The sequence below is a fragment of the Mustelus asterias genome, chromosome 2 (genome assembly GCF_964213995.1).
Source record: "Mustelus asterias chromosome 2, sMusAst1.hap1.1, whole genome shotgun sequence".
NCBI classification, from domain to species: Eukaryota; Metazoa; Chordata; class Chondrichthyes; order Carcharhiniformes; family Triakidae; genus Mustelus; species Mustelus asterias.
The window spans coordinates 23989310-24010266 of record NC_135802.1 but is presented as its reverse complement, the minus strand read 5'-3'; the positions used below and the strand labels follow the sequence as shown (position 1 = coordinate 24010266).

General features: G+C 41.2%; 1 protein-coding gene across 4 annotated transcripts in view; it reads right to left on the bottom strand.

Annotated features, from left to right (window-relative positions):
• ube3c (ubiquitin protein ligase E3C) overlaps positions 1 to 20957 on the bottom strand; it is a 150483-nt gene that overhangs the window by 79600 nt on the left and 49926 nt on the right. For all 4 annotated transcript variants that reach the window (XM_078232394.1, XM_078232384.1, XM_078232401.1 and 1 more), the window contains 3 exons: positions 14912 to 14998; positions 7216 to 7376; positions 5608 to 5840 (listed from right to left, as the gene is read on the bottom strand). In XM_078232394.1, coding sequence (XP_078088520.1) covers positions 5608 to 5840; positions 7216 to 7376; positions 14912 to 14998 — 481 coding nt within the window. The remainder of the gene's footprint in view (positions 1 to 5607; positions 5841 to 7215; positions 7377 to 14911; positions 14999 to 20957) is intronic.

Genomic DNA, 20957 nt, shown 5'->3' with positions numbered 1-20957 from the left:
AGCTGCCGTCCTTACCTAGTCTGGCCTACATGTGACTCCAGAGTTGCAGCAATGTGGTTGAATCTCAGCTGCCCTCTGAAATGGCCAAGCAAGCCACTCGCTACAAAGTCTCAGTGTTTCAAGAAGGCAGCTCACCACCACCTTTGAGGGTAACTAGGGATGGGTAATAAATGCTGGCCAGCCAGCAACACCCATGTCCCACAAATAGATTTTTTTAAAATTCAAGCTATGATGGTAGCAATTAATGATGAGCACAGACAGAGTTTTAAAAGCCCACATAGAATTTTACTACTTTATTCATTAGAGCACTGCTGATAAAAAATATCCAAACCTGCACACTGAATCTCACTCACTCCTAGAGTATCTATTTTTTTTACATAAAGCTGCAGCACAGTCATTAGGGAACAATTGCTCCACAGTGCCTGCTGTGCATAGATTGTAGAATTGTGCTGTTTACAGAAAGGTATTTCAATCCTCTTGATACAATTAAAAGATTACACAATCTTTTAATTTAGGAGTTCAGTCACTTTTGGTAAAATATCTCTGTGCGTAACATTCACCGACATTCCCAAAACAGTATGCATCAAAAATATGCTACCACCTTTGGGTTAAGCAAGCATGCAGCATCATGCTGGAGAGTAGTTTTACTGGCATAATGCTGAATGAGCTCCAGTTGTTCAGATGGTGCCCGTCAGCCAATGTACGCATCAATTGGCCTGCAAAATAAACTAAAAATACATGGTGCTTGTTTTCTTTCTCCAGTAAGGTCAACAGTCTCGCATTGAGCAGAAATTGAAATACAGAACCAATCATGTACTCATGACCATCTTGCGTGATTAATTATCATGTACTACAAATAGAATGCTTAAATTATAACAAAATTATATTCGATCAATCCAACCTAAAATGAAAAAAAAAACTTGAAAGCATGTCGGCTTCAACTTCCAAAAACTATGTTGGTTTTGACTATTTCCAACAAAAAGATAATTTGTGACATATTTGAAAAGTACTGTCACAAATTAATAGGATTTCAATTGTGAACTCTTCTTAAAGAACAAACCACTGTATTAAAACTCCTTCAAGGGTAACTCAAATACCTTGCCAAACAGGGACTAGTTATGGTCAGAATAATTATATTTAAAAAAAAGATGTACTTCAATCTGGATGGAACGAATAATAATGCACTAATACGCTAATTGATTCAGATTTGGATATTACCTTATTAAAAATGACAAATGTCCCAAATTGTCTGTAAAGCCCTGACCACATCAATTAACAAGTGAATTGCAGCATCTCTGCAAAAACAACATGAATGATCCACATTTACAGCGAGTACCAGGATCCTGTCCAAATGATCTCCAAGCTGATTATAAAATTTAAAAGAACAACCTGTTCCCGAGCAAAAAGCAGCATTAGGTTCAGAAGCAGCTGTAATTCAAATTGAACCCTGACTTAATTACTACAAATAAATTGACTAAAATTAGTCAAAAACAAGAAGTTATTTTGCCAATGATTCACCAGCTTTCCCAATTATAATTTTTAATTTACTAATATATTAACACTATATTCATCTCAATCAAAACATCATCAGTTACTATCCCTGCCAGCACTAACAGCTTTCTTTAAGTGCAATACATTATAAAGAATAAGCTGATTGGTTTGAATAGCAGCTATCCCTGACTTGTAGAATGAATAAGCATTCCTTAATTAGCCCATCAGGTTAAGTGCAGGCATTAATGGGTGCCTGCAAAACTCCAGCATGACATCTCTTTCCAAACATGGCCAAGCAGAATCTTCCATTAGCAATATTAATACAAGCTTAGTTGATCATTTTCATTCAATTAACTTCTTTCAATTAAATAGATAGCTTTGTTCTGATCCGACAAAAGAAGTGATAAAGGAATCAGAGAGAGATAGTTGATGACTTGCACTGAACATTAGTGTGTTATGGGTCACTGGGAAATAAAACTATAAATCTAATATTCAATTTGGGAAATGCATTTCCTTTATGCTTACTTTAAGCGAACAGCTTTGGATGACTTTTCTGTTTCCTGCTCCACGTCATTTACAATGCACTTTCCAATGAAAAGTCACACATTTATTGTAACATTTACAGCTAGCATTATAGAATCCAACAATGAGGTGGCTGCTTCTTTTATTACTATATACTACTCATCTTTTCTTGAATTAAATTACTGATTATCCTACAATCCTCATCCAACTGAAACATTCTCTATAATTCTTTATAATCTGGATTCAGATTATAAAATGCATATTCTGTTTTGTAGATAGAACATGTATCTAAAAGGCAGGGTGTGCTCAATTTCTTATAGGAAAGTATTTCTGCTACCTCACTTCAGCGACTATGATTCATTCAACTCAAGCCACACAATTTGTTTGTGATCTACTCTATCACAGCTCTTATATGGAGTTGAAAAAAAGCTCAGACAAACAGTGAATCAACAAGTTCAAGCACTGAGTTGAATGAAACACAGGGGCCAGCAATGTTCCTTGGTCTATGTTGAGTTACGTGGTCTCAACCAGAGCAGGAGGAGAAGCATTATTTTAATCTTCTTCAAGCATGTGTTAAGAAAAAAAAGACATTGAATCTCGCAGTTGTTAGCCAGGTTAACCCAGAGAGAAATTTGAACTTGGTTCAATGCAAAACAGCCTGAAAGCCACCGCCATATGCGTAATATCAATGGTAATGATGTATTCACATCAGTCCACACTGCCAGGGACGTTATCCTAGATATCACTGATGTTCTAACTGATATTATCCACTGACCAACCTAATCCAATGGATTTGATCAATTGTAATCTTCCTCTCAAGGCCTCTTCCTTCATTAATGCGACTTTTCTTATCATTTTTCTTGAATTTACTTTAGACAAGTGTATTTCATCAGTAATGAATATCAAAAAAGAATCTGTAACAAAGCAGAGAGGCTTCCTTGGTGTTCAAGGGTCCTTACAACTTAAACCCTCCATGGAAATACTGGTTAGTTTTGGAAGAGCAAAGCAAGTAAGTCATCCAGCCATTGGCAAGAGTGGATGCTCAGGTACAATGACCTGATTTGCAGCTATCACAAACACAACCGTCATCAAAATAAACGCAACTGCCATCCAGAATAAAGATACACAGGAAATTCTTCTATATGAAGGGTGGCATGCCCGAGGATGTTTCTGTCATTATATATTTGTTTGTTTTGTACAATATTTTGCCTGCATCAATGGGTTCAGGATGAAAGAGGTGGCTCAAAACATTTGAATGGGGATTCTGTGCAAATGGCCACAGACTGGATCTATCACAGACCTGTCTCATTCCAGTTTACACTTTACATATTGCATTGCTGGCATTAAAATTGAGAGGAAATCTGAAAAGGAACACGCTGGAAGCATGTCTGGGTAAATGATTCTGTCTGGTCTCAACATTCCAGAAACAGCATCAGTGAAGCGAGTGAAGACCACAGGTAGCAGCTGAAAATCTGTTTTCACCTGACCCACCCTTTGGTTCAAGAGCAATGCCCTGTAACTAAGAACTGATATCAAAATTTCTAGCCCTTTAGTGCGTAGCATTAGCCAAACCAATAATATATTTAAAACATTTCAATTTTAGATTTTCCCTCTCTTCAAACTTCAGTTCTTCTGTATTTCAGACTCTCTCTCCTCACTTCAGCTCTTTGGGTTGGGGCATGGTCAGTTCCACGCCTCCTCCACAGGTTGTTGTCAATATCTGCTTTGGTGGTGGTTTTCTCTTTCCTACCTTTTTGTTTCCTTGTATCACAACAAATTTAACACGGCTGCGAACGTGTTTTGTATATAAAGTAAAAGGAATTTTAAAATTGCCATTCATAAACAACTATGACAATGAGCAGAATAAAAACAGGGTGGTGCATCGATGGAATAAGCTGCCAGAGAAAGTGATTGAGGCGGGTATAATAGCAACATTTAAAAAGTATTTGGATAGGTACATGGATGGGAAAGGATTAGAGGATATGAGCTAAACGTGGGCATTTGGGACTAGCTAGGAGGGCACGATGAGTGGCATGGACTGGTTGGGCTGAAGGGCCTGTTTCCGTGCTGTATGGCTCTGTGACTCTAATATGTGGTTTTATCCCAAAATCAAAATATATTAATGTAATTTAATTTAAAGGAAGCAAAGATTAATAGATATTATTTCAGAACTTGAACACACAGTCTGTGTTGACATGTGTACTACGGAGGAAGCGATACATTGGCAAAGATGTCATTCTCCAGGTGATATATCAAACCAAGGATTTGTTGACTGATGGAAATTAAAGATTCCAAGGGACGAGTTGAAGCAACTCAGGGATATCGTAACCAACATTCCTATCTTGATAACCACTACCAAAAACTGATTATTTAGGCATTCATTGTGGTTTGTGAGGTCTGACTGTGTGCAAAGCAACTGTTAAATTATTATTTCATCTACACCAAGTGGATGCACATTTTAGAAAGCCTAATCTCAAATTAGGTTCTTCAATTTTAAAGTCTCATACATTTAGTTTAAATGTAGGAAGCTTAAATTTTATCACTTTTTATGTATCATGAAGATTTATCCTATAGTGCACAAAATCATATGAATATTACAGAAAACAGATTATTCCAACAAAGGTTAATTGCACAAAAGAAATGTTCTTTAACATGTGCAAAAAATAATTTAAAATTTACAATATGAACACAGCTTTTGATCTCCAGGCTGTCAATAAACCACTGTGTAGAATTTCTGAACAGGTTGGATGTGATACGCAATTTCATAACGATACCTGATGAATGCACCAATAGAGCGGTGGAAAAACAAACTATGAATAGTTAAATATTCCATCATGTTCTAATCTCCAAATCAAAACATAAAATCTCAATAGATTGTATTTTGCGGCAGTAAAATAGAATTGTTCAGTGCCACCGACTATAACATGCATGCACCATGGATGCAATAATAGCACTCAGGGTCAATTCAAAAGTTGATTACTATTTATGGAACAAAGGTGGGTAAATGGAGTTAAGATGCAGAGTATCCATGATCTACTCAAATTACATAATAGGCAAGTGGACAACACCTGTTCCTAAAGTTTAAGTCTGTATCTCACACAAACATATTTCATTTCTTAATTAGGGACTTCCCACCTTCAGCCAATCTTGCTCTGTAATTGGTTAGCACAGGATATAAATTAGAAACAAAAGTCAGATCACCCTTTCAATTTCATCAATATTGAACTCGATGATCAGCCATGATCAAAATGAATGGCGCAGCAGGCTCGAAGGGCCGAATGGCCTACGCCTGCTTCCAATTTCTATGTTTCCCCCCCCCCCCCCACCTTTCGGAATGAAGACACTTTGCTCTTGGACACAATACCAACAGATTAGAGACTGTAAAGAACCAGCATTCAATGGTGCAGCATATTAACAGTTGTACCGTCAGTAAATAATTTCATGAGGAGTCCATTCGGAGACAAAATAAAACCCTTTAACGCTAATTTCAAATTATTTGTTGGGTTTAATATTCGACTGAGAATAAACTGAAAACTGCGATTTAAACAGGTAGGAAGTATGGTTTATGAATTTCTACTCCCCAACACACCCTACCTTAAAAAGCTGAATCCATCTTTTTCTTTCAGATTCTATCCGTTGTTGCATTTCTGTATTGGTTCGGACACCAATACTCTTAAACGCTACCATGTACTCCTCCCGAACTTCTGGCTTGGTTTCTGGATATGCCAGATGAATTATGCCAAGGCAAGCATCCCGAAGACAACGGGATAACGTCACTAACTCTCTTAAAGTGAACGGCATCATTGTTGGCGGTTGCTGACCCACACCTAAGACGACAGAAATGCAGAATTACGGTGAAGCATCCCTACATTTTTGATTTCAGCAAACAAGCCTACTTCAAATTACGTTTTTAGGACAACTGCCTGCAGATATTTCTCACTTTTTATTCCTTTCAGAATTATTCAATTCAATTTGTATAACCTGAAAAATCGCTTTCCTGATTTGACGGCGTGTAGCATCAGGGAGCCCTGACAAACTGAAGTAATTGGGATTCGGAAGGAAAGCTCTCCGAAAACTCTCCAGGGAGAAAACAGATTGGAGTCATATCTAGCACAAAAGATGATGATTATGATTGTTGAAGGTCCAGCATCTCAGGCCCAGGACTGAGGAGCCCTTCGGTGTAGTGACGTACACCCAAACATCATTAGCTGTTGTCTAAGGTCAAGAGTAGGGATCCTCACTGATGCCTGTGCAATCTTCAGTACCAATTGCAGCTCCTCAGATAGCATAGCACTCTGTGCCCTCATGCAGTAAGACCTAGGCAAAAGGCCTTGGCCTGATAAATGGCACATAAGATGTGGACCATGTCCAACAAGAGAAACTAACCATCTCCGCCTGACATTCAATTGCTTCACCATCAAGTATTACCATCAATGAATCAACTATCAGGATTCTGGAGGGGAGGGTGGTGGAAATCCATCACTGACCAAAAACCTAATTGGGCCAGCCATATAAATACTGTTTCTTGGAGCTCAAGTCAGAGGCAGGACATTCTGCAGCGAGTAACCTACCTCAATTCTACAAACTCTGTCCACCATCTACAAGGCACAAGTTAGATGTGTGATGGAATATTCTCCCCAGTTGCCTGGATGAGTGCAGCTCCAACAACACAAGCAGCTTGATAGCACCCAGGACAGAGCAGCCCACGTCATTAGCACTCTATCCACCTCCTTAAACATATATACCCTCAACCAGCAATGCAGTGTGCATACCATCTATGCAATACATTGCAGCAATTCACCAAGGCACCTTTGACAGCAGCCACCACCAGGGACAGTTTGAAGTTCACTCCCCAGTTTAATCTTAAAAGGATCTTAATTAAACACTAGCAGCAGTGCAAGAAGACAGCTCACCATCACCTTCTGAAGGGCAGCTAAGGATGGACAATAAATGCTGGTCTGGCCAACTATGCCCACATCCCATTAATTAATTTTTTTTAAAAATAACATTGGCTTCAGTGTCTCCCAAATATTCACCAGAATTGACACCAATAACGAGGAAGAAACAGTGTAGTTATGAAGTTAATCTAAAAAAAATCTGTTCATATCAATGTACTTGTGAAAATATTTTGTATAGCAGTTCAGCACTGAAGTAGCAGACATGGAGTATCCAACACAAAAAAGCAGCAATTATAGAGGTTACCTCCTTGAGTCTGTTCTCCAAAGAATTCATTGTCATGTACTGAAATAAGAGAATGGCTGAAGAGGGAACTGAAGAGGTAAAAGAGAGGTATGATCCGATGCGAGTCCTCAAGTGACATTGGAGATCCTCGTGATATCAGCTGAAGCAATGACACCATAGACCTTAGATGCACAGAAACATAGCATTAATAGTGTAATTTCAGTAAATAGCCAAACGCTTTTCAGTATTTTACATGCAATTTATATAAACCTGCATCAAATAAATGGTGGATGATACTTCAGCGATAAATCTCCCATAATTTGACCAAATATAAACAGGTCAGAGTGAGGCACACAAACTACTTTTGTGCCCAAGAAAATGTGTTTTCAGAATTTCTACCAAAGACTGATGGCTGAATTTTATACTCATTAAAATGGAAGATTATGCAAATGTGGGCTTGGGGGTGGGGGGGAGATTGTGTGGGGAATCAATACAGATTCAACCTCTTCAAGGTGGCTTCCAACAACAAAGATGTGTTATGTGACCTCTCTCCTCAGATTTGTTCCTTCAGTTTTGAGTTGTTTTGACCAAACATTCTTGTTCAAATTCTTCTAATATGGAAACACCACAGAATAGGCATTTAATTATCGTTCAGCCAAGTCAGCCATTTACACAAACATTCCCAGTATAAAAATTCCATTAAGTACCTTATACATATTGAAATCCACTCACATTCTGTTAGAGAAAGCAATAATTATGCCAATAACCTGATTATAAAACACTGAGAAAACAGTCCCTCCCATTTTTGTGTCTATCCCTAAAATAAACTTGATAAAATGAAGCACACAGAGCTAAAGAGCTAGCTGGCTGGTGACACAAACTTTGGCAGAATGTACAGCAATCAAAAAGAATGGTTACAAGTTAAATTTATCCACAGTGCCATACAATTCAGAAGACTTGACAGAGAATTTTTTAATGAATAAAATTACATGTTAATTAATAGGGCAGAGCTCCCATTAACAGAAGATGTGGTAATCTGGGAGCATGCCAAGGCAACGAGTGGATGATTTAATAAGAATCCCTAAAATGGTTAGCAATGATTTAGCATTTCAGAGAATCATTTTTCTCCCAAGTTTTAAGTGATGAGAATGTATTAAAGTCCGATCAATTCCAGATGAATTTCAATCCAGACCAAAAAACTGAACAGCTTTGTGAATCATTGCCATTCAGGTTTACAGAACCGTTGCTTCACAAATATGGCAAGAGATGACAAATTTCATGCAACTTGAGATCATATTTGGATGACATTAAATTCCAGAGGTCAAAGTCTGCACCTCACTATTTCCCTTATGAAAGGGAATACCAAAGTGCACAGAATATTGAGAGAGAGACATAGCACTAGAATAGGAAACAGTAAAATATTAGGTACGTTTAGCATATGAGCGAAAGTAATAAAATTTTAATTTGGGTTACAGTGCATCTTTGTAAATGAGAGGAATGATGCAAAGAATGGAGAGTTCAAGGTGAGATAGCAATGATATTGTGGTGATAATGGAGGCCTGGCTCACAAAAGGAGAAGACGGGGTATTCAAAATTTCTGGACAGAGGCTGTTCACAAAACAGAGCAAAGCAAAGAAGTGAGAAACAGTTAGCAGTACTGACTGGGGAAAACACTGTAGAGCTTGAGAGGGGGGGGGGGGGGGGAGAGAGAGAAAGAGGGGAGAGAGAGAGAGAGAGAGAAAGAGGGGGAGAGAGAGAGAGAAAGAGGGGGAGAGAGGGGGAGAGAGAGAGAGAGAGAGAGAAAAAGAGGAGAGAGAGAGAAAGAGGGGGAGAGAGAGAGAAAGAGGGGGAGAGAGACAGAGAAAAAGAGGGGGGAGAGAAAGAGGGGGAGAGAGAGAGAAAGAGGGGGGAGAGAGAGAGAGAAAGAGGGGGAGAGAGAGAGAGAAAGAGGGGGAGAGAGAGAGAGAGAGAAAGAGGGGGAGAGAGAGAGAGAAAGAGGGGGAGAGAGAGAGAGAGAAAGAGGGGGAGAGAGAGAGAGAAAGAGGGGGAGAGAGAGAGAGAAAGAGGGGGAGAGAGAGAGAGAAAGAGGGGGAGAGAGAGAGAGAAAAAGAGGGGGGAGAGAGAGAAAGAGGGGGAGAGAGAGAGAAAGAGGGGGGAGAGAGAGAGAGAGAGAAAGAGGGGAGAGAGAGAGAGAAAGAGAGAGAGAAAGAGGGGGAGAGAGAGAGAGAGAGAAAGAGGGGGAGAGAGAGAGAGAAAGAGAGAGAGAGAAAGAGGGGGAGAGAGAGAGAGAAAGAGGGGGAGAGAGAGAGAGAAAGAGGGGGAGAGAGAGAGAGAGAAAGAGGGGGAGAGAGAGAGAGAAAGAGGGGGAGAGAGAGAGAGAAAGAGGGGGAGAGAGAGAGAGAAAGAGAGGGGGGAGAGAGAGAAAGAGGGGGAGAGAGAGAGAAAGAGGGGGGAGAGAGAGAGAGAGAAAGAGGGGAGAGAGAGAGAGAAAGAGAGAGAGAAAGAGGGGGAGAGAGAGAGAGAGAAAGAGGGGGAGAGAGAGAGAAAGAGGGGGAGAGAGAGAGAGAGAAAGAGGGGGAGAGAGAGAGAGAGAAAGAGGGGGAGAGAGAGAGAGAAAGAGGGGGGGAGAGAGAGAGAGAGAGAAAGAGGGGGGGAGAGAGAGAGAGAGAGAAAAAGAGAGAGTGAGTATCCCTGACGGTCATGGACAGATGCTACTTGGCTGCAGCGAAGGAACAAAAAAGCTGCATTTAAGTTGTTTGATTTAGTCTATAGGCCAGCAACGGAAAGATGCAGAAAAACTAATTTGATAGGAAATTACAGACAAGTGCAAGAATTAAAGAGTAGTTATAACGGGAAGCTTTAATTGTCTGAATATAGACTAGGATATCAGTAGTGTAAAGGAGAGAGAGAGCAAGAGTTCTGAAAGTGTGTTGGGAGAATTTCCGACAGGAGCATGTCTACAATCCAAGGAGAAATGAGGCGCTGCTGGACCTGGCTCTGGAGAGTGTGATGAGCCAAGTAAATCATGCGTCAGCAGGGGAGCATTTAGGGCACATGATCAATCTATCATAAGGTTTAGGTTGGCTGTGGAAACGAGCAAGGAAAATCAACTTGGGGGTGGGGGGTGGGTGGCGGTAGCCAACTTCAATAGGGCAATAATGGACATGGGCCAGATAAATTGGAATCAAAGGTTAGCAGGCAAAATTGTAATTGAACAACAGATAACCTTTAAAGAGGAGAGATAATTCAACTACAGTCAAGGTATATTCCCACAAAGAGGAAAGATAGAGCAAACAAATGTAAAGCTATCTGAATGATGAAAGGTATATAGATTATGAAGTAGAAAAGTAGAAAACTCCATGGCCTGGGCCTCGGCTCCTCCCTCTGCAACTGGATCCTGAATTTTCTAACTCATAGACCACAATCAGTAACGATAGGCAACAACACCTCCTCCACGATCATCCTCAACACCGGTGCCCCACAAGGCTGTGTTCTCAGCCCCCTACTATACTCCTTATACACCTATGACTGTGTGGTCAAATTCCCCTCCAATTCAATTTTCAAGTTTGCCAATGATACCACCGTAGTGGGTCGGTTCTCAAACAATGACGAGACAGAGTACGGGAATGAGAGAGAGAATCTAGTGAACTTGTGCAGCGACAATACTCTCTTCCCCTCAATGTCAACAAAACGAAGGAGATGGTCATCGACTTCAGGAAGCGTAAAGGAGAAAGAACATGCTCCTGTCTGCATCAACGGGGACAAAGTAGAAAGGGTCGAAAGCTTCAAGTTTTTAGGTGTCCAGATCACCAACAACCTGTCCTGGTCCCCCCATGCCGACACTGTAGTTAAGAAAGCCCACCAACAACTCTACTTTCTCATAAGACTAAGGAAATTTGGCATGTCAGCTACGACTCTGCTGCCATCAGGCTTTTGAATGGACCTATCTTTCATTAAGTTGATCTTTCTCTACATCCTAGCTATGACTGTAACACCACATTCTGTACTCTCTCCTTTCCTTCTCTATGAACGGTATGCTTTGTCTGTATAGCTCGCAAGAAACAATACTTTTCACTATGTTAATACATGTGACAATAAGAAATCAAATCACGTATACTCAAGACATATTAGATGCATAATACAATCGAGAACCTGGCTGATAGAAAAAGTTCAGAGGTAAAATGAAAAAGCAAATGAGAGAAGCAAAGAGTATAAAAACAGATCAACAGCTAACATAAGAGAGAATGCAAAAGTCTCAGCATATAAATAATTTAAAAAGAGGTAGGAGTCGGAAAAATTAGGGACCCAAAAAAAAAAGGATTTACACATTTCGGCAGCGGGCACAACTGAGATATTAAATGAATACTTTGCATCAAGGAAGGTGATGTAATGCAGGCCATGGTGAAAAAGGTGTTAATTCACTCACGAGAAGAATTTAAAATATGGAGATGGCATTGGTTAGACTGTCTATACTTAAAGTTGGTAAGACACCAGCATCGGTGTGATGCATTCAGGAATATTGAGGGAACTAAGTGTGGGGCCACTGGTCATTATTTTCCCCAGACTCATTTGTAATTCTTCAGATCCAGAGATCTGGAGAACTGCAAATGTTCAAAAATTCCAAGCAACTACAGGTAAGCCAGTTTAACATTTCTAAAAGCTTTTGATGATAACCCAGGACAAAATTAATAGCCACAAGTGTTAATGACCATTTCTTAAAGGAAAATCATGTTTAACTAAACTGCTTGAGCTTTTAAATGAGGTAACAGTAAGGGTTGATGACAGTAATGCAGATCTAGTGTACATGGACTTCCAGAAGACCTTTGATAAAGTGCCACACAACAGACTTGTGAGCAAAGTTATTGCGCAAGGAATAAAAGGGACTGCAGTAACATGGATACAAAATTAGCCGAGTGAAATAAAGAATAGTGGTAAAGGATTGGGTTTTTTTAGGACTGGGAGAAAAGTTTATAAGAAGTTCCCTAGGGTTTGGTATTAGGAACCTGCTCTTCCTGATATGCACAGTACACAGGTTAAAATTTGCAGGCAACGTGAAACTCTAAAACATTGTAAATTGAGTATAGCATAGAACTTCAAAAGGACATAGACAAATTGGTGGAAACGGCGGAGAAGTGACAGACCAAATGTAATGCAGTGATTCATTCTGGTAGAAACTCAGGCCCAATAAAATAAAAGATACAATTCTAAAAGGGGTTCAGGAGCAGAAGGGCCCGAGTGACTTTGTGTAAAAATGTACGGTCAAAGGACAGGCTGAGAGAGCAGTTAACAAAACATACATTATTCTTGGCTTTATAAATAGGGGCAGTGAGTACAAAGTAAGTTACAGTTCATCTTCAATTCTAATATTGTGTTCAGTCCTGATTTGATTTATTACTGTCACATATATTAGTATACAGTGAAAAGTATTGTGTCTTGCTCGATAACAAAGCATACCGTACATAGGGAAGGAGAGAGTGCAGAATGTAGTGTTACAGTCGTAGCTAGGATGTAGAGAAAGAGTTAGAATAAAGTTTTAGAAGCATAGAACGAGTAAAAGATAGAATTAGAAGGTGTGCTGGGCAGAGTTTGCAAGTCGCCGTCTTGCTCCGGCGCCATCTGGGTACCGCACTTTAGGGAGGCATGAGAGAGGGTGCAGAGAAAACGCCAGGAATGAAGAAATACAGTTAAGTAGATAGATTGGAAAAGCACAGGCTATTCTCCTTGAAGAGGAGATGGTTGAGAGGAGATTTGATCCAGATATTCAAAATCACAATGAGTCTGGACAGAGAAGATAGGGAAAAACCTTCCCCGTTGGTGGGAGGATCGCGATCAGAGGCCCCAGACTTGGCAAAAGAAGCAATGACGACACGAGAGGGAAAAACTGTGCAACAAGTGGTTAGGATCTGGAATGCAGTGTTATGGAAGAGGTTCAATTGAGGCATTCGAATGGATATTTGACCATTATCTGAAAAAGAAAAATGTGCAGGGCTACATGGAAATGGTAGGTGAGTGGCACTAGGTGAATTGCTCCTGCAGAAGGCCCAGCACAGACACAAATGGCCAAATTGCCCCTTTCCTCGAACAATTGCATGATTAATTTTATGATTTAGTGCATGCACTATCTCTGCAGTTATCTCCTTCAGAGCCTTTGGATGTAGGTCATGAGGTCCTGGAGATTTGCCTGTTTATAGAACCTTAAGTTTCCCCATTATTGCTGATCTTATTACCTTGAGCTCTTCACCCTTATTAACCTCTAGATATGCATTGTTTCATCTTCCACAGTGAAAACAGTCTAGATTTTTATTCAATACCTCTGCTATTTCCTCATTCATTGCAAGAATCTCTCTTCTGCCGCTGAAGGACCAACATTTACATAACTAGTTAGTCTCATTGCCATATACTTGCAAAAGCTGTTAAATTTGTTTTTTTATATTCTTAGCTAGTTTATTCTCATTCTAACATCAATTTTTTTGTCATAACTTGTTCAGTTCTAAAAGTCTCTTATCCTTCAATGCAACATTATAAGCCTCTTCTTTTAATCCAATACAATCCTTAACTTTCCGGTTTTAAGCCATGGAATGATATTTCTTCTTGTGTTTTTTTGGTTGGAAATTTTGAAATAGTTTTCGGCATGGTAACACAGTGGTTAGCACTGCTGCTTCACAGCGCCAGGGACCCGGGTTCGATTCCCGGCTTGGGTCACTGTCTGTGTGAGTTTGCATGTTCTCCCCGTGTCTGCGTGGGTTTCCTCCGGTCTCCTCCCACATTCTGAAAGACATGCTGGTTAGGGTGCATTGACCCGAACAGGCACCAGAGTGTGGCAACTAGGGGAATTTCACAGTGACTTCATTGCAGTGTTAATGTAGGCCTTACTTGTGTAAGGGGAAAATACAAGGGGGGCACACTTTAAAATGGCAGCACAAGAAAGCACACTCTGAAATGGCTGCCTGGCACACACAGGGTTAACTGGGAAAGAAGCCAGAAAAACAGCCACAGGCTCCCGCTTTTCAGAAATAACGTCAAGCCAGAATCCTGACAGACAAACCACTTACAAAGTACAGACAGTGATTCATAGCAAACAAACACCTCAGGAAGCCAAAGCCAAGGGTCGAAACATCTTTAAGATAAGGAAACCCCTAAACAAAGAGCTTAGATTAATGCTAGAGGAAGGCGGGAAATATGAATGCGAGGGAACCGATTAGCACCCGCACAAGACGAAACTAGCCATTGATAGACCCATTCATAAAATGCTAAATGTCTATACCTGTTTGTATTCTTGTAAATATGGGGAAATGTACCCATTCGTGAAATGTTAAATACTTGTAAATGTGATAATCTTCGAATCACCGGTCTACCCATTTTGTAAAGGGTATAAAATTGAACCGCTCCCGGTATACAATTGAAAAAAGTGTTCTATGAACATAGCGCTTTTCTCCACGGAGCTCCGTTTAATAAATCGTATTTTCTGAATCTCGAAGTCTGACTACTGGTGGATTTTTCCCACAACACTTGTGACTAATAAATAAAATTTTAATTTTAAAATGTAAATGTTTTCCACTGTTTACTGCCATACATTTAGTCTCATAACCATTCTATTCTCAAAATAAGAAATGCATGTTAATCTTGTGCGACGTAACTGATAATTGATCAGTATGACTGATAAACAGCAAATGTTTAACAATGTAGAGAGCAGCACCTGCATATCTAATGTTCTTACCCTGTGATCATTTTGGTTGTTACAGACGTGATCAAATTCCAAAGATGTCGCATGAATCTTGCATTGAAAGCCAAACTATACAAAAGCCTGGAAGCAACCAAAAACATTTTAAGAAACATATAATTTTTTTTTTAATGACTAAATTTAAAAACCTTTTTTACAAGCACACTATCAACACGCTACTTTGCAATACGCAATGGCTGATAACAGCAAATCATTGTTCTGGCAATAAAAGTACAATGTTCAAATACACAATCTACAATGGATCAAAACAAATAAAAATAAAATTTGGCAAGTATTTGTTGCATTGAATTTAAACTTTGGAATTTCATGAGGGGTATGCAAGAGCACAAGCTTTAATAATTCAGCAACTGTGAAGCACTTTGGCACATCCCAAGGAAATGAATGGCATGGTTTTCTTTAAACCCTCTTGACTTCCCTAACCATCCAATTATAATTTCATTTTGTAAATGCATCATTATCACATTGTAACCAAAACATACATTTCAGATAACAAATTTCAGTACTTCCTCATTTTGCTCCTCTCACTATTTTTATTAGCCAGCAACAACAAATTTCCTTGATCAATGTCTTGGAAGATTCACCACAGTTTGCACTTGAATATTTCAATCTTTCCTTTCCTCCAATGAAAGCAACTTTCTTTTAAAAATCAGCTGGCAAAGTACAAACTTCTTTGGAACACAGGTGGCTTAAGTGAAATGTGGAAAAAAGATTTTTCTTTAAGGCTTCAATAACTTACCTATAAACAGTCCAATCTTTGCAGGAATTTCTCAAATTGATTCATAAAGAATAAATTAGTGCACAAAGAGATTAATAAAAGCAATCATTGCATTGAGGATTAATGAAATCCCTGTTTCTTATATGGAATCTAATTCAATTTTTCAAAAAAAAAAACCACTTGTAAATCAGCATTTTCTTCGATGATCACTCGCTAACAAATATCATTGTCCACCAAAGAAACTCTGTGTCGTTGGTCATGGATTCGGTGGGTCTTTGCGTACCCGGTCCTGGAGCCATATCACTGACTGCACACTTGGCAAGTATTTCCATGAGGTGGGTTCAGTCCATTGACTCCAGATCACTGATACTGCTTTCTCAGAATGTGCCTTCTAAGAATTGTGTCCCTTCAATCAGGAGGTTCCTCCAAGTAAGTCTCTTCTGAGCAAGGGTCTCCCAGACATTGACATCTTTGTGGCATTTCGAGGTAATCATAGAATCTTACAGTGCAGGAGTTCATTCGGCCCATCGAGTCTGCACCGACCACAAGCCCACCCTACCCTGGCCCTACCCCCATAACCCCATGCATTTACCTAGCTAGTCCCCCTGACACTAAGGGGCAATTTGGCATGGCCAACCCACCTAACCCACACATCTTTCGACTGTGGGAGGAAACCGGAGCACCCGGAGGAAACCCACGCAGACACAGGGAGAATGTACAAACTCCACATAGTCAGTGACCCAAGCTGGGAATCAAACCCGAGTCCCTGGCGCTGTGAGGCAGCAGTGCTAACCACTGTGCCACCCTGCTGCCCCCAATCCTTCAGGGTGTCCTTGAAAAGCTTCCTTTGTCCTCTTCTTCCTCAGCGGCCTTCCTTGAGCTGGGCAAAGATTTTCTTTGGTAGTCGACACTCTGACATCCGAAGTATGTGGCCAGTCGAACAGAGTTGGTTTCAGATTATCATGGCCTCTTAGCTCCTTCAAGGACGCTGATGTTAGTATGCCTGTCTTCCCAACTGTTGCAGATATTGCGTCTCAGACAGCGGTGATGGTACTGCTCTTGGAGGGAGAGACTGAATCTTGCCCTGGACTGGGTTGGTAAACAACTTGAGTCTTCTTGAAGTTGAGGGCGAGACCAATTCTTCAGTATGCTTCCAAGAAGGTATCAAGCATGGCTTGGAGATTCCCTTCTGAGAGCCAAAATGGTGATGTCATCCACATACTGAAGTTTCACGAGCGGTGTCAATGTCGTTTTCTTCTTGGATTTCAACCAGACTCCTACTTATATCAGACTCCTATTTATTGACTACAGCTCAGTCTTCAACACTATTATTCCCACGAAACTCATCTCCAAACTCCGTGGCCTGTGCCTCGGCACCTCCCTCTGCGACTGGATCCTGAACTTCCTAAGCCACAGACCATAATCAGTAAGGATAGGCAACAACACCTTGTACGGGATCATCCTCAACACCGGTGCCCCACAAGGCTGTGTTCTCAGCCCCCTACTATACTCCTTATACACCTATGACTGTGTGGCCAAATTCCCCTCCAATTCGATTTTCAAGTTTGCCAATTACACCACCGTAGTGGGTCGGATCTCAAACAATGACGAGACAGAGTACAGGAATGAGATAAGAGAATCTAGTGAACTGGTGCGGCAACAATAATCTCTCCCTCAATGTCAACAAAATGAAGGAGATTGTCATCGACTTCAGGAAGCGTAAAGGAGAACATGCCCCTGTCTACATCAATGGGGACGAAGTAGAAAGGGTCGAGAGATTCAAGTTTTTTGGTGTCCAGATCACCAACAACCTGTCCTGGTCCCCCCATGCCGACACTATAGTTAAAAAGCTTACCAACGCCTCTACTTTCTCAGAAGACTAAGGAAATTTGGCATGTCAGCTACGACTCTCACCAACTTTTACAGATGCACCTTAGAAAGCAATCTTTCCGTTTGTATCACAGCTTGGTATGGCTCCTGCACCACCCAAGACCACAAGGAACTACAAAAGGTCGTGAATGTAGCCCAATTCATTATGCAAAACAGCTTCCCAGCCATTGACTCTGTCTACACTTCCTGCTGCCTCAGCAAAACAGCCAGCATAATTAAGGACCCCACGCACCCCAGACATTCTCTCTTCCACCTTCTTCCGTCAGGAAAAAGATACAAAAGTCTGAGGTCACGTACCAACCAACTCAAGAACAGCTTCTTCCCTGCTGCTGTCAGACTTTTGAATGGACTTACCTTGCATTAAGTTGATCTTTCTCTACACCCTAGCTATGATTGTAACACTACATTCTGCACACACTCATTTCCTTCTTTATGAACAGTAGGCTTTATCTGTATTGCACGCAAGAAACAATACTTTTCACTGTATGATAATACATGTGACAATAATAAATCAAATTTTTTTTTTAAAAATCAGTTGAAGTTGAAAAATTTTCCGTCCATCCTGCAGATGACATTCACTACACTGGGAAGTTTGTTCTGGACAAGGTGAAGGATGGTGGCGATGAAAATGGAGAAAAGGGTGGAGGTGATGACACATTTCTGCTCGTCTCCAGCCCTGACCTCGAGAGTTTGTCTTAATTCAGTTGGGAAGGACTGTTGCAGACATCTTGTCGTGGAGTCAGAGAATGTTAAATGAATTTCTATGGGTAGCCAGCCTTTGACAGGGTCTTCCATTGCACTTCCCGACTGACTGAGGCAAAGTACTTGGTCAGATAGATGAAGTCCATATACAATGGTTGATGCTGCTCCTGGCATTTCTCAAAGTTGTCGAGCAGTGAAAATCATGTCCACTGTTCCACGGTTTGGTCAGAAGTCACACTGGCTTTCCAGAAAGATTAGTTCGGAGACTGAATGAAGGCAGTTAGAAAGGACTCGGGCAATGATTTTCCCGATGATGGAGATTCCTTGATAGTTCCCACAGCTTTCTTGAAGATGGTGGCGATGACGGAATCCTTGAGATCAGCAGGAATTTCTTCTCTGCCCCATATTTTCAGGAGCAGCTAATGATGGGTGATTTTATCTCCTCCAAGTTTGAAAATCTTTGCTGGAATCCCGCTCACTCCAGCAGATTTTCCATTTTTCCTGTTTAACCGCAGTTTCAACTTCGTCCACGCTTGGTGGGAGTCCAAGTTAATCTCTGATGGGAAGTTGGAGGATTTCTTCAAGCATGCCCTCATTTATGATAGTATCATGGTTTAGGAGTTCTTTGAAGTGTTCTCTCCATCGAAGGCTGATGTTTTCTCTGTCTCTCAGGAGGGTTCTCAGGGTGTTGGGCCCAGATATTGCCTTGGTGGCACTGAAGCAGCCCGTGGTGACGTGCTTGTCGGTGAGGAGTTGCAGATCCTTAGCTTTCTCAGTGCACCATTGGTTCTTGATTTCCCTCATTCTACTTTGTACCTCCACCTTTGCTGATTGGAGAGCTCTCCTCTTTGCTTTGCTGGTTACATCATTTTGCCAAGCACAGGGAACTCTCCTCTTCTTGTCAAAGAGGTCTCGGATGAAGGAGATTGTCATCGACTTCAGGAAGTGCAAAGGAGAACATGTCCCTGCATACATCAATGGGGACGAAGTTGAAAGGGTCGAGAGCTTCAACGTTTTAGGTGCCCAGTTCACCAATAGCCTGTCCTGGTCCCCCCATGCCGATTCTATAGTTAAGAAAGCCCAACGTTTCTACCTTCTCAGAAGACCAAGTAAATTTGGTATGTCAGCTATGACTCACCAACTTTTACAGATGCACCATAGAAAGCATTCTTTCTGGTTGTATCACAGCTTGGTATGGCTCCTGCTCTGCTGAAGACTGCAAGGATCTACAAAAGGTCGTGAACGTAGCCCAATCCATCACGCAAACCAGCCTCGCGTCCATTGGCTCTGTCTACACTTCCCGCTGCCTTGGCAAAGCAGCCAGCATAATTAAGGACCCCACGCACCCCGGACATTCTCTCTTTCACCTTCTTCCTTCGGGAAAAAGATACAAAAGTCTGAGGTCACGTACCAACCGACTCAAGAACAGCTTCTTCCCTGCTGCCGTCAGACTTTTGAATGGACTTATCTTGCATCTAGTTGATCTTTCTCAACACCCTAGCTATGACTGTAACACTACATTCTGCACTCTCTCGGTTTCCTTCTCTATGAATGGTATGTTTTGTCTGTATAGCGCGCAAGGAACAATACTTTTCACTGTATGTTAATATATGTGACAATAATAAATCAAATCAATTCGAAATGTGATCGGTCTCATCAAACCAGTCTTGGTGTTTCTTAGTCTTGTAGCCAATGGGCTTCTACACAGCTTGAGATGATGGCTGTCTTCAACTCTTTCCAATTTTTCTCCACTCCATTAGAATGAACACTTGAGATTTTGGAGAAGACAATATTGGAAGTTCACCAGTATGCTTGGCTCTTGAAGCTGCTCAACGTTGATTTTTTTCTGAGTTGTTTCTTCATCCTCTGCTGCTTCTGGAGGTGTATGCTGGACAGAGGAGTGGATGAGCAGGTGGTCTGTCCAGCAGTCATCCGCACTGGTCACTGCTTTGGTGATGAAGGCATCCATTTGGTCTCGGGATCGGACGATGACAAAGTCGATCATGCTTTGATCGTGGATGTCTCCAGTTAGTCTGGAGCTTATCTTTCTGGTGGAACAGTGTGTTAATGATGGTATTCCACACAAGTGGCGAGCAGGAGAACGCTGTTGGAGTTATAGGGCGGCACGGTGCCCCTCAGTGCCAGGGACCCGGGTTCGATTCCCGGCTTGGGTCACTGTCTGTGCGGAGTCTGCATATTCTCCCCAAGACTGCATGGGTTTCCTCCGAATAGTCTAGTTTCCTCCCAGTCTGAAAGATGGCTGAATAGGTACATTGGCCATGCTAAATTGTCCCTCAGTGTACCAGAACAGGTGCCAGTGTGCGGCGACTAGGGGATTTTCACAGTAACTTATTTGCAGTGCTAATGAAGCCTACTTGTGACACTAATAAAATAAACTTCAATTCCCAACTCCTTCCTTTCTGATAGTTCCTTGCCAGAGTTCAGAGTCCTTTCCAACTCTGATGTTGAAACCCGCCAAGGAGGGTGATCTTATCTTCCTTGGAAATGTTGCAGTGTATGGTCTCCAGGGTGGACTGGAAGCCTCCTTTGGACTCATTATTGGCATCAAAGGTTGGGCATAGGCACTCATGGCCAATGCCTTCTGATTCTTGGCAAGTTGTAGATGGAGAGTCACGAGGCACTCATGCTAACAGGGAGCTCCGAGAGTTGGTTGATGAATTCAATCTTGATAGTGAGCTGATCCTCGGGTTTTCC